The sequence below is a fragment of the Phalacrocorax aristotelis genome, chromosome 3, assembly GCF_949628215.1.
Source record: "Phalacrocorax aristotelis chromosome 3, bGulAri2.1, whole genome shotgun sequence".
NCBI lineage: Eukaryota > Metazoa > Chordata > Aves > Suliformes > Phalacrocoracidae > Phalacrocorax > Phalacrocorax aristotelis.
This window is the reverse complement of record NC_134278.1, coordinates 52,084,628-52,097,321: the sequence shown is the minus strand read 5'-3', so window position 1 is coordinate 52,097,321 and position 12,694 is coordinate 52,084,628. Positions and strand designations below refer to the sequence as shown.

The window sequence follows — 12,694 nt, the reverse complement described above, 5'->3', positions numbered from 1 at the left end:
AAGGTACTGAAAACCCTTGGTTGTCATTGGAAACAATGGGCATGTATGAATAGTACCATTTTCTGTTACACAATAGAGATTATAAAGATCTACCGTGGGGGGGGGGTGTGCATGTGTGTACACACACACATACTCACATTGATATGTATTTTTAATTAAGTACAGACTTGGGCTCAGTTCTGCTTAAAAAAAAAACCAAAAACAAAAAACCGATATCTCTATGTGCATGTGCGTACACCTGTTCCATTATTGTGCTGATGCTAGCTTTTAATATCGCTTCAGAATAAGTTAAAATGTTACATAAATCCACTACCTATTCTCAGAACTGGACAAGTATTATTCCGCTCTATGTTAATAAATTGTTACTGTTCTCTTTCTAACGGTTGTAGTTTACTCTGGTCTTAACTATTCAAAATGAAAAGATACTTAACAGAGTTTAACATTAATTCTATTAATTGGGAAAAAAATCATTGCTCATTATAATTACCTCTATAAAACAACATTTGAAAGAATGGGAAGGTGCTTGCTGCATGTCACCATTAGGTGTTCAAGTTTCTACGTTAGAAATTCTGAATTTGTAGGAAGAAAATACGTGCAATATGTTACATAGTAAAAATGCATGGTTTCCATAGGGGATTATAGTATGAGTATGTGCCTCTACTAATTCAGCATTTGAATATAATGCATTAATGCAGAACAGAATTGATAAATTACACGTGTGTTGGAATTTAGCCATTTATTACTACTTTTATTCCCAGTCTCTTTTGCATGTAGGTAAGAAATTTTAAACGACGGTATGTTTGTTTATACTTGAGATTACAGTTGTGATTCTATCCTTGCTGGCATTATCAGCATTTTAATGTGAGTTGATGCTTTTGCTTGATTGGGCTGTAAGTGAATTAATGGTCTTCATATTTAATTTTTCTCTTTATTAGATATGATGCATTCAAATTTGGGTGTACATCTCTCAGAGTACCTCCTGACTTACTTTACCAGATTAGGCATGATATCACAGTGTCACCCAGTGGAGTAGCTTTTGTTAAGGTAATGGTATTAGAGCTCTGTGACAGGCATTTTCGCTTCCTCTCAGCTGACTAGCTTAAGATCAAGTTGATATTGTAGTTTGTATTTTGCTGCATTAAGAGCAGACAGAAGGGGGAAGGTTCAGTCTCTCATTTCCCAGTGTTTTTTGATATTTGTCAGAGTGCTGAACTTCTGGCAGTTCAGGAAATAAAATGTCATCTTTATGCTTTCATTTATACTGAAGGCTTATTTCATCTATAATTAAACTGTATTTTACTTGTACAGTTGGGGATCAAACAGTAATTATCTGTGTGTAACACTTCACTCTTCTGCCTGCCTGTATAGCAGAATGCTTTCCTAGAAAAAGAGTCGTGGTTTGGGAGATGAAAATCCCTGACTTGCTTTCTATTGTTCTCATTTAATGGTATGTGTACTGCTGGCTGATTTGTAACAAATTAATAAATACGGCCTGGAGCTCATACAAATAATTAGCCGATCACCAGCATACATATATTTAATGTAAAACAAAAACTTTAAGTAAAGAATATTTGCAGAATTTTTAAAATATAATATTCCTTTAGCATTTAGCATTTTGAGAATTAACAGTTAAATATTCAAGTCCCATTTTAGTTAATAAGGTTATCTAAACATTGCATTAGCAAGGCTGATGAAAACAAAGAACAAAAAGCTATTTACCCTGCCCTTAAGAGCTTTGCCTGTATTCTACGTTGCTTGTAATGTTTGTGGGAAGAGCCAAACTGTTGGTGCCTAGGGCATCTTGCTAATTAATTTGTCTCGTAACAGTGATTATCTAGCAGTTCTGGATTTTGCTTTTACTCCTAATTGTTTAGGTTGGGCTTTTTAACATAATTTTTTTCTTTGTTCCCTTCATGGCAGCCTTCAGTAAGAAAGGGTGTGCTGCCAAGAATGCTAGAAGAAATCTTGAAGACTAGGATAATGGTGAAACAGTCAATGAAGGCTTATAAGCATGACAAGGCTATAACTCGAATGCTGGAAGCTCGTCAGTTGGGTCTTAAATATATAGCTAATTTTACATTTGGTTATACTGCTGCTAATTTTTCTGGAAGAATGCCATGCTCTGAGGTAAGGGTCGTAGATAAAAATGCAGAAAAACTATTATTATTATTATTAGAAGCATATTTAATCTAAATGCCTTCATAAAAGTGGGTTTTATTTGTAGTACTGAAAATAAGCAACTTGGGATTTTATTTGTGATCCTTTAAAAAAAAAAAGTCATCTTTTTCTTATTCCCATAAAAGAGCATCTGGAGTTGGCATTTCTGTAGAACTGTCTCCAAAGGTAGATTAGATTACTGTTCTAATAGTGGAAATAAAATAAAACATTGTAGCTCTTTCACAGTTTTCATAAAAGGAAGAACCAGCAGAATCCAATAACTGGAGAAAATGATCCTAAGTGATCTTGTCTTGCTCCTTACACTTTTAATACTTTTAAAGAAGTTTAAAACAAATTTTCCTTTATTATAATGCTTAATAAATTTTTGATTGTTCTTCATTTAATTCTTGGTATTTTGATGTAATGTAAGCAACCTTTTTATTTATTACATGCATTTAAAGCATGAAATATATTGTCTCAATATAGTAATTTTCATAGACACATGAAGCAAAGTTAGGATGTGTTTACCAAGAGCTAATATTCGGTTTAGCAGCAGAATAAAGAAAAGATTTTCAATTTAACTTTGCAGGTTGGGGACAGCATTGTCCACAAAGCCAGAGAAACATTGGAGCGTGCTATAAAACTGGTGAACGATACAAAAAAATGGGGTGCTCACGTTGTGTATGGTGATACTGACAGGTAATTAATGGTCTGCTACTTACAATGTTCTAAAATCCTAGTAGTTCTCCATAGATGTGTTTTTCTTTTGTCTCAAGAAGGGGAATTTATGGTACTGGAAAGAGTACGTGGACCCTCTTTGGGATGTTGCTTAATGTCTAGCAGAATATGCAAACTAAATAATATTTATTTTCTTGGAGTTTCTTTTAGGACTCTTAGAAAACACTTTGAGGGTCTCCTTTCTTTTGAATATTAGTAGAACAGAAAGAGGGGAAAAAAAATTTCAGGTGCGAATTAATAGAAGTTCATTTATTGAATGAGTATTTTTGTGCCTGTTTCTGATGCATTTTTATTTTGGAAAACAGAGTATTTATAATGTAGTAGGCATTGCATGTTGATACTTAGAGGAAAGGCACTCTTTTAAGCTACAAATGTGGATACAGTTCAGAATCAGCCATTAGAGCATGCAAAGATATGATTAGACTGACTGAAATACATCATAAGAATACCTCCCATTTCTCAGTCAATCTTTCATCTAAATAATAGCCATGCTCTAGGCGTATCCATCTCTGGTGCCAGCCTTGGATAATTTTTCAGCCATGAGAAACAAAGCTTGTCTGGCTGTCCTTCCTTAATAACTTGTGAACCCATTGACTGATTTCAGCCAGGTTTGGTGAAAGACTTGAAATTTCAGAGATACTAAATTCATAGTAGCTTCACAAAAAAAAATTTTGGAGAAAGGAAGTAAAATCTTATTGCTGCCCGTAGTGGAAATAAAGGGCACACCGAGAGCTATTTACAGTTCTTTCCGGGGAACTAAAGTTTTGCAGTGCCTGGGAGCAGTCACAGTTCCTACCTTACCAGAGAGTCACAGCGCTTATCATGCCTTTGGCACTCCAGATCTCAATATGAACCTGAAGCTTCTCAGGTTTTTGGCTTTTCTAGCTGAAGGAAGGGAACAGAATTGATAACAACACCCCTGCCTAGCTTATAAGTTTCAGGAACTATGTTGAACAGATTTGTGCTTATTTCCTATGTCTGATTTCTCTTAGCATGTTTGTACTCTTGAAAGGAGCCACAAAGGAGCAGTCTTTTAAGATTGGCCAAGAAATTGCTGAAGCTGTAACAGCAACAAACCCCAAACCTGTTAAACTGAAGTTTGAAAAGGTAAAAGGAAAATATTTTGCTCCAAGTGTGTCGGGTGAAAACATTGTTAACCTTTAAAAAAAACAAAAGAAGATAAAAGATCTTTCTGGACACTAACGTAGCTTAAGGATATACAACAGTCATGTGTTCTACTGTTTCTGCGGGTATATTGCAAGCTCCTTAATGCCTCAGGGACTTTGTCAAAGGAGAGCTGCAGCATGAACAACAAAAATAAATATTCCTGCTTTCCCATCAGGATGCCTGGTGGCCTGCTGCGCTGGCAGTGTCAGGCAATTTGAAATTCCTGTCTCATCAATTTTTGGAAGTGTCTCCCTCGGTTTTATATTATACACATACAATCAAACCAATGTATGCAACTTGGTAGAGCAAATGTACGCCATCCCTTAAAGTGATTCCAGTGCATTAATAACAAGCCTGATATTTATTCTTCAGCCAACCTTAGCACACTTCAGGATATGAGTGATCCATATAAAACAAAAGAATTATAAAAATCCATTCAGTAGCCTTTGGGGAAGAAGTATTAATGGCAGTAAGCTCTTTGTAGAAGAGCAAGGCAGTGTGATACTCATTTTGGTGGAAGGTTATCATTGGAAAGTCATTAGCAATCAGTTCAGGTGCTCTACGTATTTTCAAAGCACATACCTGACTCAATAGGTTCAATCAGAACTTGTAAGCAAATGACCATTTTTCACAGAAAAAACAGTAGAAAAATATTAGCCAGAAGAGTTGGGATACCTGTGGAAGGCACAGCAACTTTTCCTCACTGACTAATGTACAGGCACTCTTCCCACCTTGAGGCATTTCTGTGTCATTAAGCTGAAGGAGTAATTAGCCACGAAAAAATACTGGGTGCAAGGATATACTTGAGAAGATGTCTGAGTGCTTCACTTCAAGTGCCCTTATTCACCCGTAGGTCAAAATATTGAGTACTCTAGTTCTAGAGTAGCTTCCTAGCGCAGAAAGAGGAAAATGCTCCAAAGCTGGAGCATCTGTTCACAAAGTGGGATGCCTACTTACAGGACCTTCTTCAGCCTGAGGCAACCTAAACTCGCTGCTCCCTCTTCCATGAGAGCCAGGAAGATGTGAGGTTATCCTAGTAATACTGGGAAGAAATTGTTCCCCCTTCATTCTTTTCAAACTGGTCAAGGAATACTGACACGATCAAGAATGAAACGAGATTCGAAAAAACAAGCAAAAGAGACTATGACCCTAAAAATCCATTCATGAGGAAACCGTTCTCCAAAAGTAAGCATTTAAAAAGCATTCTTTCCCCAAGTCAAGATACTAACTGATTTTAGGCACCTCGTAATTAGAAAAATAGAAAGTTCAAAGCCACTACTTTTGCTGGGAAATTTTTCTTCTCTGATGTTAAAATGAAGTTGTCCTTTTAAGAAAGAGATAATACAGTTACGTTAAAAATGCTGACAGATGCAATCCAGAAAAGTAAGAGTACTCGAAACAAATTATACTGTGTGTCACTTTTCTTCTGAGCTTCAGGTTGCTTAGCCTTTACAGCTAGATGAAATATAAAGTGATTTAAGAATAGAACACCACTGAATCCCAACTTCCTCAGCCATCCTTTAACAGTCCTTTGATCTAGTTTATTGGTTTTAATGATTAAAAACAACAACAAAAAAAAAAAACACCACCAAAGCAAAGTATTCCTTAGGGAAACGCTCTATGTTCAGAGGCACCTTATGTTCCCAACACATGCCAGATTGGGCTATCTTCTTTTTAAACATTCCAGGTCTACTTGCCATGTGTCCTGCAAACTAAAAAGAGGTACGTGGGTTACATGTATGAAACACTGGACCAGAAGGACCCAGTATTTGACGCAAAAGGCATAGAGACAGTCCGAAGGGACTCCTGTCCTGCTGTTTCCAAGGTAAAACACTCATGCATTTCTTCCTGAATGAAATTGTAGTATTCTGTTATTTCACTGTATATTTGTCCTTTCTATGAGTTTCTAGTCCTTGTGCGTTGTCTGAGACTTCACTGTTTTTCTGGTACGAGCCATTTGAAAAATAAATTGAAGGTCTTGCACAGCACTAGAAGGACTTCCACTTTGCATCTTAACTAGTATCTTTCAGCCCCTAAAAACACAGTAAAAAGCCCTCAGCCCCATTTAAGTTCTTCGGAAAACCGTTCTTGATCCAGTTCACTTCAACTTGGAAGTAAGTATTAGTCCAGGGTGAGTGAGGCATACTGATGTGTCTGCTGAATAGATTGCTTACATAAATCTAGTTCAGCTAAGAATTAATTTAAAATAAACTTTCTTGCCTGTTTATTTTAAGCTGTCTATTGAGGGGTTAAAAAGGCTCCTGTTCTTAATCAAGTCAGAACAAATTTATGCGAGTAAGAAGGGCAACCACTTAGGAGGATTTATTTCCCTTTTTCTTTTTAATCCCAATTCTTTTGCTTGCTGAGGTGGTCAGAAAGTCATGGCAAAATATTTTAGATGACGGGAAAAAAACATTTCTCCTACTCTGGAAAACCTCTCTAATTGTTGAAACGGTGCTGGAGTATGGATGATCATAGAATCATATCGTAGAGCTGGAAGGGACCCATGAGGCTCATCGAGTCCAACTCCTGCCCCTGCATGGGACAACCCCAAATTCACACCATGTCTCTGAGGGCATTGTCCAAGTGCTTCTTGAAGAGCGTCAGGCTCAGTGCCGTGACTGCCTCCCTGGGGAGCCTGTTCCAGTGCTCCACCTCCCTCTGCGGGAAGAACCTTTTCCTAATATCCAGCCTAAACCTTCCCTGGCACATCTTCCTGCCATCCCCTTGGGTCCTGTCATTGGTCACCAGAGAGGAGACATCAGCGCCTGCCCCTCCTCTTCCCCCTGTGAGGCAGCTGCAGACCCTGATGAGGTCTGCCCTCAGCCTTCTCTTCTCCAGGCTGAACAAACCAAGTGACTTCAGCCACTCCTCCTACCAGCTCCCCCTCTAAACCCTTCACCAACTTCGTGGCCCTCCTCTGGACACTCTCTAGTAGCTTTATATCCTTAATGTATTGTGGCGCCCAAAACTGCACACAGCACTCGAGGTGAGGCCACACCAGCACAGAGTAGAGCGGGACAATCGCCTCCCTCGACCAGCTGCAATGCAGTGCTTGGTGCACCCCAGGGCACGGTTGGCCCTCTTGGCTGCCAGATAATGTCATGAAAGATGTGTCAAACTGAAGAAAAAGTTGTCCTGTGAGGTGTTTATGAATGTCTGTTGAGTGGAAGACAATGCAACCTGTTGCAAATTAGAATGCTAATATGACAACTGATACTTTTTCAAAGCAGGGTATTATTTCCATAGAATTTACTGAGTTATTTAGACTTAATTATTTTTTATTTAAACATATGTGTTTCTCTCACCTTTCTCCTTTGGTTGTAAAGATACTTGAGTGTTCTATCAAGCTGCTATTTGAAACACGGGATATAAGTCAGATCAAACAGTACGTTCAGAATCAATGCATGAAGCTACTGGAAGGAAAAGCCAGCATGCAAGACTTCATCTTTGCAAAAGAGTACAGAGGGAGCTCAGCTTACAAACCTGGATCCTGTGTACCAGCCCTGGAAATCACCAGGTAATGAGATTAAGTAGTGTTAATCGTAGGTATTTTTTCTCTTGAGCTTTGTACTGCCAAGTTAGGGGTAGCAGTGAGATGTCTCCTTCGGGTATTGTTGTAGCAGTTGGCTCTGACTTTCTTCCGTATGTGAAGAGAGATCAGGCATCAGATAATCCTAGAAAGCCATGTCAGGGTCCTGGGAAGAGCCACACCTGTTGAAGAGTAAAGTCTCTTGTTGCGACGCTGTAATGGTGTGTTCACTGCTGTTACTATGCTTTGGGTTTTGTACAAGGGCTTGACTCTCCAAGATTGCCCATCACTTAGAGATATTAGCCATGTTAAAAATTGTAGTAGTGATGTCTCTCAGTGCTGTGAAATACGTTACCATTCATAATTTTTCATGTTTTTAGAAGTACCTTCCTTTTAAAGTTAATATTTCATCCTGTTGATATTGTTTATCAGTAATAGATAATGTGAGCTGTCACATTTTGCCACCTTGTTTAATATAAAAAGTCTTCAAATTAAGCCATGCTTTTTAAATAAAATAAAACTCAAGTCCTGGATTGATACCTGCTTCAAATTGAATTGTCCTTTGCTTTCTGGGTACTTGAGCTCTTTTTAGTCCCCTGGATGCTCTTTGTTAAAATATTTCTTTAAAGAAGGGGTAGCTAGAAAGCGACCTGCATGCAAATCCAGGTGACCTGAAACAGGACATATCTTTAGGGCTCATGTTCCAAGGTCTAAAATTTGGGCCTGATCATGAGACAAATCAAAAATGAAACAACTTGGTTCTGTGCTTTATAATAGACACTAACCTCAGTTGTCTGGAGAGCTGCTAATGTAATCAGATGGGAGAAGTTTACAAGCAAATGAAATAACTACAGGTTTGTCCCTGCATACATTATAAAGGCTATTTTTAAACAGGAGAATGCTCGCCTACGACCGTCGCTCTGAACCACGAGTTGGGGAGCGAGTGCCCTACGTCATCGTGTACGGCATGCCCGGACTGCCCCTGATACAGCTGGTGAGGCGGCCCATTGAAGTCCTGCAGGATCCCAACCTGAGGCTGAACGCTACCTACTATATTACCAAACAAATTCTGCCCCCGCTGGCTAGGGTGTTCTCACTTATTGGCATAGACGTCTTCAGCTGGTACCATGAGTTGCCACGGGTAAGTGTTTGAAAACAGATTGCAAACGCAGTGCATCTGTATACTGTCTGGTTTTATCGTGATTTTTAATGGGAGGAAGCTCACATGAGGCAACAGCAAAGGTTATTTACAAGACAGTGTTTGCCCAAACCAAGACCTGATTCTTGGACCTTCTGTGTGGTTTCTTTTCACTTAGTAAATCAGTTTTTTCAGCCAGCCCTTCTGTGCAGGGTTGATCACAGTGTCATCTGCTGTTTTCTGGTTTAAAAGGCTATTTTGCCATAACTATATTTTTAGGAGTACCTGTATATGCACCTATTTGGCTGTACTGCCTTTTAAATCTCTCTATAGTAAATGTTGGAACTCCTGTTTTTCCAAGATGTTATGAAGGTCTTTCCTCTTTATAGAAAATGTGGTAGTGCCCCAGCAGCAGGAACACTTTTTAAAAAATCTTTATCACCAGAAACCTGAAACTAATTATACCCAAAACTGACTTCCCTAAAACTTAAAGAAATCATTGGGATGCAGGGAGAGAAGTGTTAGATAGCTGGATTTTAGTTTGTGATTCCCCCGACAAAAGGGATGGTGAAAGACAGTGCATCTGTGTCTGTCTGTGTAGTTTTGTTACTCTGCTTGGTGTAGGTGTCAGCAGCATAGTAGCACATCATGTTTCCCACTGCAGGTTTTTAATATAGTCTTGATTGACTTCAGTTCTGCTTCTTTCCTCTACCTTTCCCTTGACGCTGTGTCATTCACCTTAAGTATCTCCAACAAGCTGCTCTAAAAAGGCAAAAAGAGCCCTGTGTTTCTGCAAGGCCGGGGAGCGCCGAGGAGGTCACAGGGAGCAGAACAGCTGGGTGTTTGAAGCAGGAGGGTGAAGGACAGCACAGAGCATAAGCCATGCAGCACAAGAAACAAGCACAGAGAACCAGCTTCCCTGGGCGAGGGGGCAGTGGTAGAGCTTTGTCCAGGGATAATCGGAGCATGACCTGGAGCCACAGCCCAAAGGACGGTGGCAGCTCTGTGGCCGGGACTGCACCGGCACAGAAGCTCGAGGGGAGGCAGGATTTGGAAGGCAGCTGCTGGAGCTCCAGCCAGGGCACCTTTGGATGTGAAGCAGATCAGCACCTGCAAAGGAGCAACTGCAGGAGGCAGAGTTTGAGATGAGATCAGGAATTTAGCATGTGACTGAGGATTTCTTTGGTAATCTTGCCTCTTTTCTGGTGAGATTCCTGTGAAGTAAGTGTGGGTGGGTTCTGTTCATTGTATCACTTCAGGGCAAGGGCTACGCTCTTCAGAGTGATGTGATCCACGTTAATAATTTGTGTATGAACCCACGCCCTGCAGGCTGTGTTGCACTTTCATACTCCTCAAAAAAAAAAAAAAAGGCTATATAGTCTAGAGTAAGGTGAGCTGCTTTCTTTAAATTTCATTATATATATTTTTTTTTTAACAGATTCAGAAAGCTGCCTCGACTGCCCGCAGTGAGCTAGAAGGACGCAAAGGCACAATCTCCCAGTATTTCACGACCTTACACTGTCCCGTGTGTGACGAACTGACCCAGTATGGGATCTGTAATAAATGCAGAAGCCAGCCACAGCATGTGGCAGTGATTCTCAACCAAGAAATCCGAGAGTTGGAGCGTAAGCAAGAACAGCTGGTCAAGGTACGATTAAAGCATTGTCAGATGTCTGTCAGCCAAAGACAAGGGCTGAAATTTCAAAGCAGCACGTTACTGAATGCCCACAACAGAAATGGGAAGTACAGTCCGGGTGCTAAACGCGTTACAGCTTGTTTGCTTTTCCTGTTGCTGTTGAAGGCAGCGTAGCAGCTGTTACTCTCCTTAGCTTTGTGTAAAACTGAAGACAAAGGGAGGGATTAGAACAGAAGGTGCTTTTCTCCTTTTTTTTTTTTTTTTTTTTTTTTTTTTTCTTTTGTGTGTGTCTTACATGGTTTGGAGGGGCCTTTTTATAATGACAGTGATGGAGAGTTGTGAAAGTATGAAAGATTCACCTTTTTTGCATTAAAATAACCAGTGATGTTCTGGTAACAAAAACATTTGTCCCAGAAAATTTATTTACTTATACATATAACATGGACGTGTTTTAGCTCAGTGGTTTTCTTGTTACCTTTCCTCTCCATAGGAATTTTCCAAGCTGGTTTCTTTTTTTTTTTCCCTCCCTTGAGCTAGAAGTCAATTAAGAGAGTAGCTGACTGTGCTCGCAAATATGTTACAGCAGAGCACAATCCTCCCCTTGCAGAAACATATGCATGTCCTCACCTAATTTTCATACTGTCATATTTTATAATAAATATTGTTGTTAAAATTGATTTTTAGAGCTAGCACATGAACCATTTTAAAGACTTGTCTGAACTGCAGGGATATAAATGTTCCTGTAGTCTAGGCATTGATTTGATAGGTTCCCGTGGGGCTCTGTTGCTAGAAAACCATTATAATTCACTACTCATAAATACTGCATTACTAAGGTGTGGACTTCCATTTCTTGCTGGATTTTGTAATATTCGCCCTGATGTGCGTTGTAAATGGCAGTAAAGGAAGGTGGTGCGTCTTCTGCAGTTTTCCTGCGGTACTCTGAACCTTTTACATGGCTTTTGTTCTGGGATAAATCGGAACTTGGCGGATTCGTCCAGCCCCACAGAAGGATCAGTGGATTTGATCCAAACATTCCCTTGTCCCTGCAACATGCAGCAGGTCGGCAAGGCCTGGGAGCCTGTTCTAGTCAGTGTTTGATGACTCAACCTTTCTGGAAAAGCATCTGTCTTACTTTAATATGAAGATGTATGTATCCTGCACAGCTTGAATTCTAGGCCCTCCTGGGTTATAAACATGCCAGAGTCAGCAGAAAACTGATATAACACTGAATCGTATGTTATTTTAAAACACATTTTAAAACCACATGCCTTAGATCAAGGCCATCGATTTCTCCCCTCTACACAAACTGAACTTAGAAAGTGTCTCAAGTACCATTTCGTCTGGTGCCTTGCGTTCAAACCAGCCACAGCCTCTTTCAAAAGAACAAGGGCAGACTCATTTCTGAGGTGGTTCTAGTGGTTACAAACCTGGAACAAACCGTTTAAATCCTGTTCCTTTTGGTCACGGTTGCAGGTCAGAGGACTGGATCCTCTGAGGCGCAGCGTGGGGCCGCTCCTCGCCAGCTACTGTCATTTTGAGTTTCTGCTCTGCAGGGATTCAGTGCAGATACAGGTCTGACAGAGAGGGTCACTTGTGCCCAAATAATTTTAACATGGAAGGAAGGAAAATAACTCATTTTAAAAGCAAAGGATATGATTTTGATTTGTTCTTCAAACTATGCGAACGGTAGGGTGACGTTGTGTAATGTTTGCATGTTACAAAACAAGTGTGGTTGGAAGCAGATTTCTGAGTTTTTGGAAAAACCATTGGAGGTGGCAGATACTGGAAAGGATTAAAAGTAAAATAGCAAAGCAGGGGCCTTTAGTTTTCAGCTACCTTTGGAAAAACTGTGCCTGCCGCTATTTTATTCCATCAGGCATCTCATGTTAAAAGTACTTTCAAGCAGCGTTAACTACATTAAGGAGTAGTTCCATGAACAAGGAGAGCAGTGGAACCTGCGTGCCCTATGTATTTCTATTGTGGGATTGATTAACTTGGAAAGTTAAGCTCTACTTGAAGCTTATCCTGAAACAGGAGTAGTTTATTAAGCCCCTTTCCTGCATAGAGAACAACCGCAGAGTAACAGGTTTGGCTTTTTTCACTAGGAATCTTTTATACAGGGTAAGTTTATCATGAACGTAACACACTGCCCCACTTAAATCCACTCATTTGCCTTACTTTTCCAAGCATCACAACATACAATTAGAACTTAATTAGCAGGATTGAAACCCAAGCTGTACAGCCAAGCTGTTGATCTCTGCCCAGCTGCGGGTGGGTGATGCCTGCTGGCCAGGCACCGGCAGTGAGGGGCTGCCGCAGGGAATGG

The 12,694-nt window shown here is 40.0% G+C and overlaps 1 protein-coding gene across 1 annotated transcript in view; it reads left to right on the top strand.

The window, feature by feature from the left end:
• Positions 1-12,694, top strand: part of REV3L (REV3 like, DNA directed polymerase zeta catalytic subunit) — a 126,148-nt gene that overhangs the window by 112,133 nt on the left and 1,321 nt on the right. The window contains exons 24-31 of the mRNA XM_075087453.1: positions 936-1,044; positions 1,921-2,127; positions 2,747-2,856; positions 3,888-4,002; positions 5,750-5,887; positions 7,392-7,582; positions 8,489-8,735; positions 10,171-10,380. Coding sequence (XP_074943554.1) covers positions 936-1,044; positions 1,921-2,127; positions 2,747-2,856; positions 3,888-4,002; positions 5,750-5,887; positions 7,392-7,582; positions 8,489-8,735; positions 10,171-10,380 — 1,327 coding nt within the window. The remainder of the gene's footprint in view (positions 1-935; positions 1,045-1,920; positions 2,128-2,746; positions 2,857-3,887; positions 4,003-5,749; positions 5,888-7,391; positions 7,583-8,488; positions 8,736-10,170; positions 10,381-12,694) is intronic.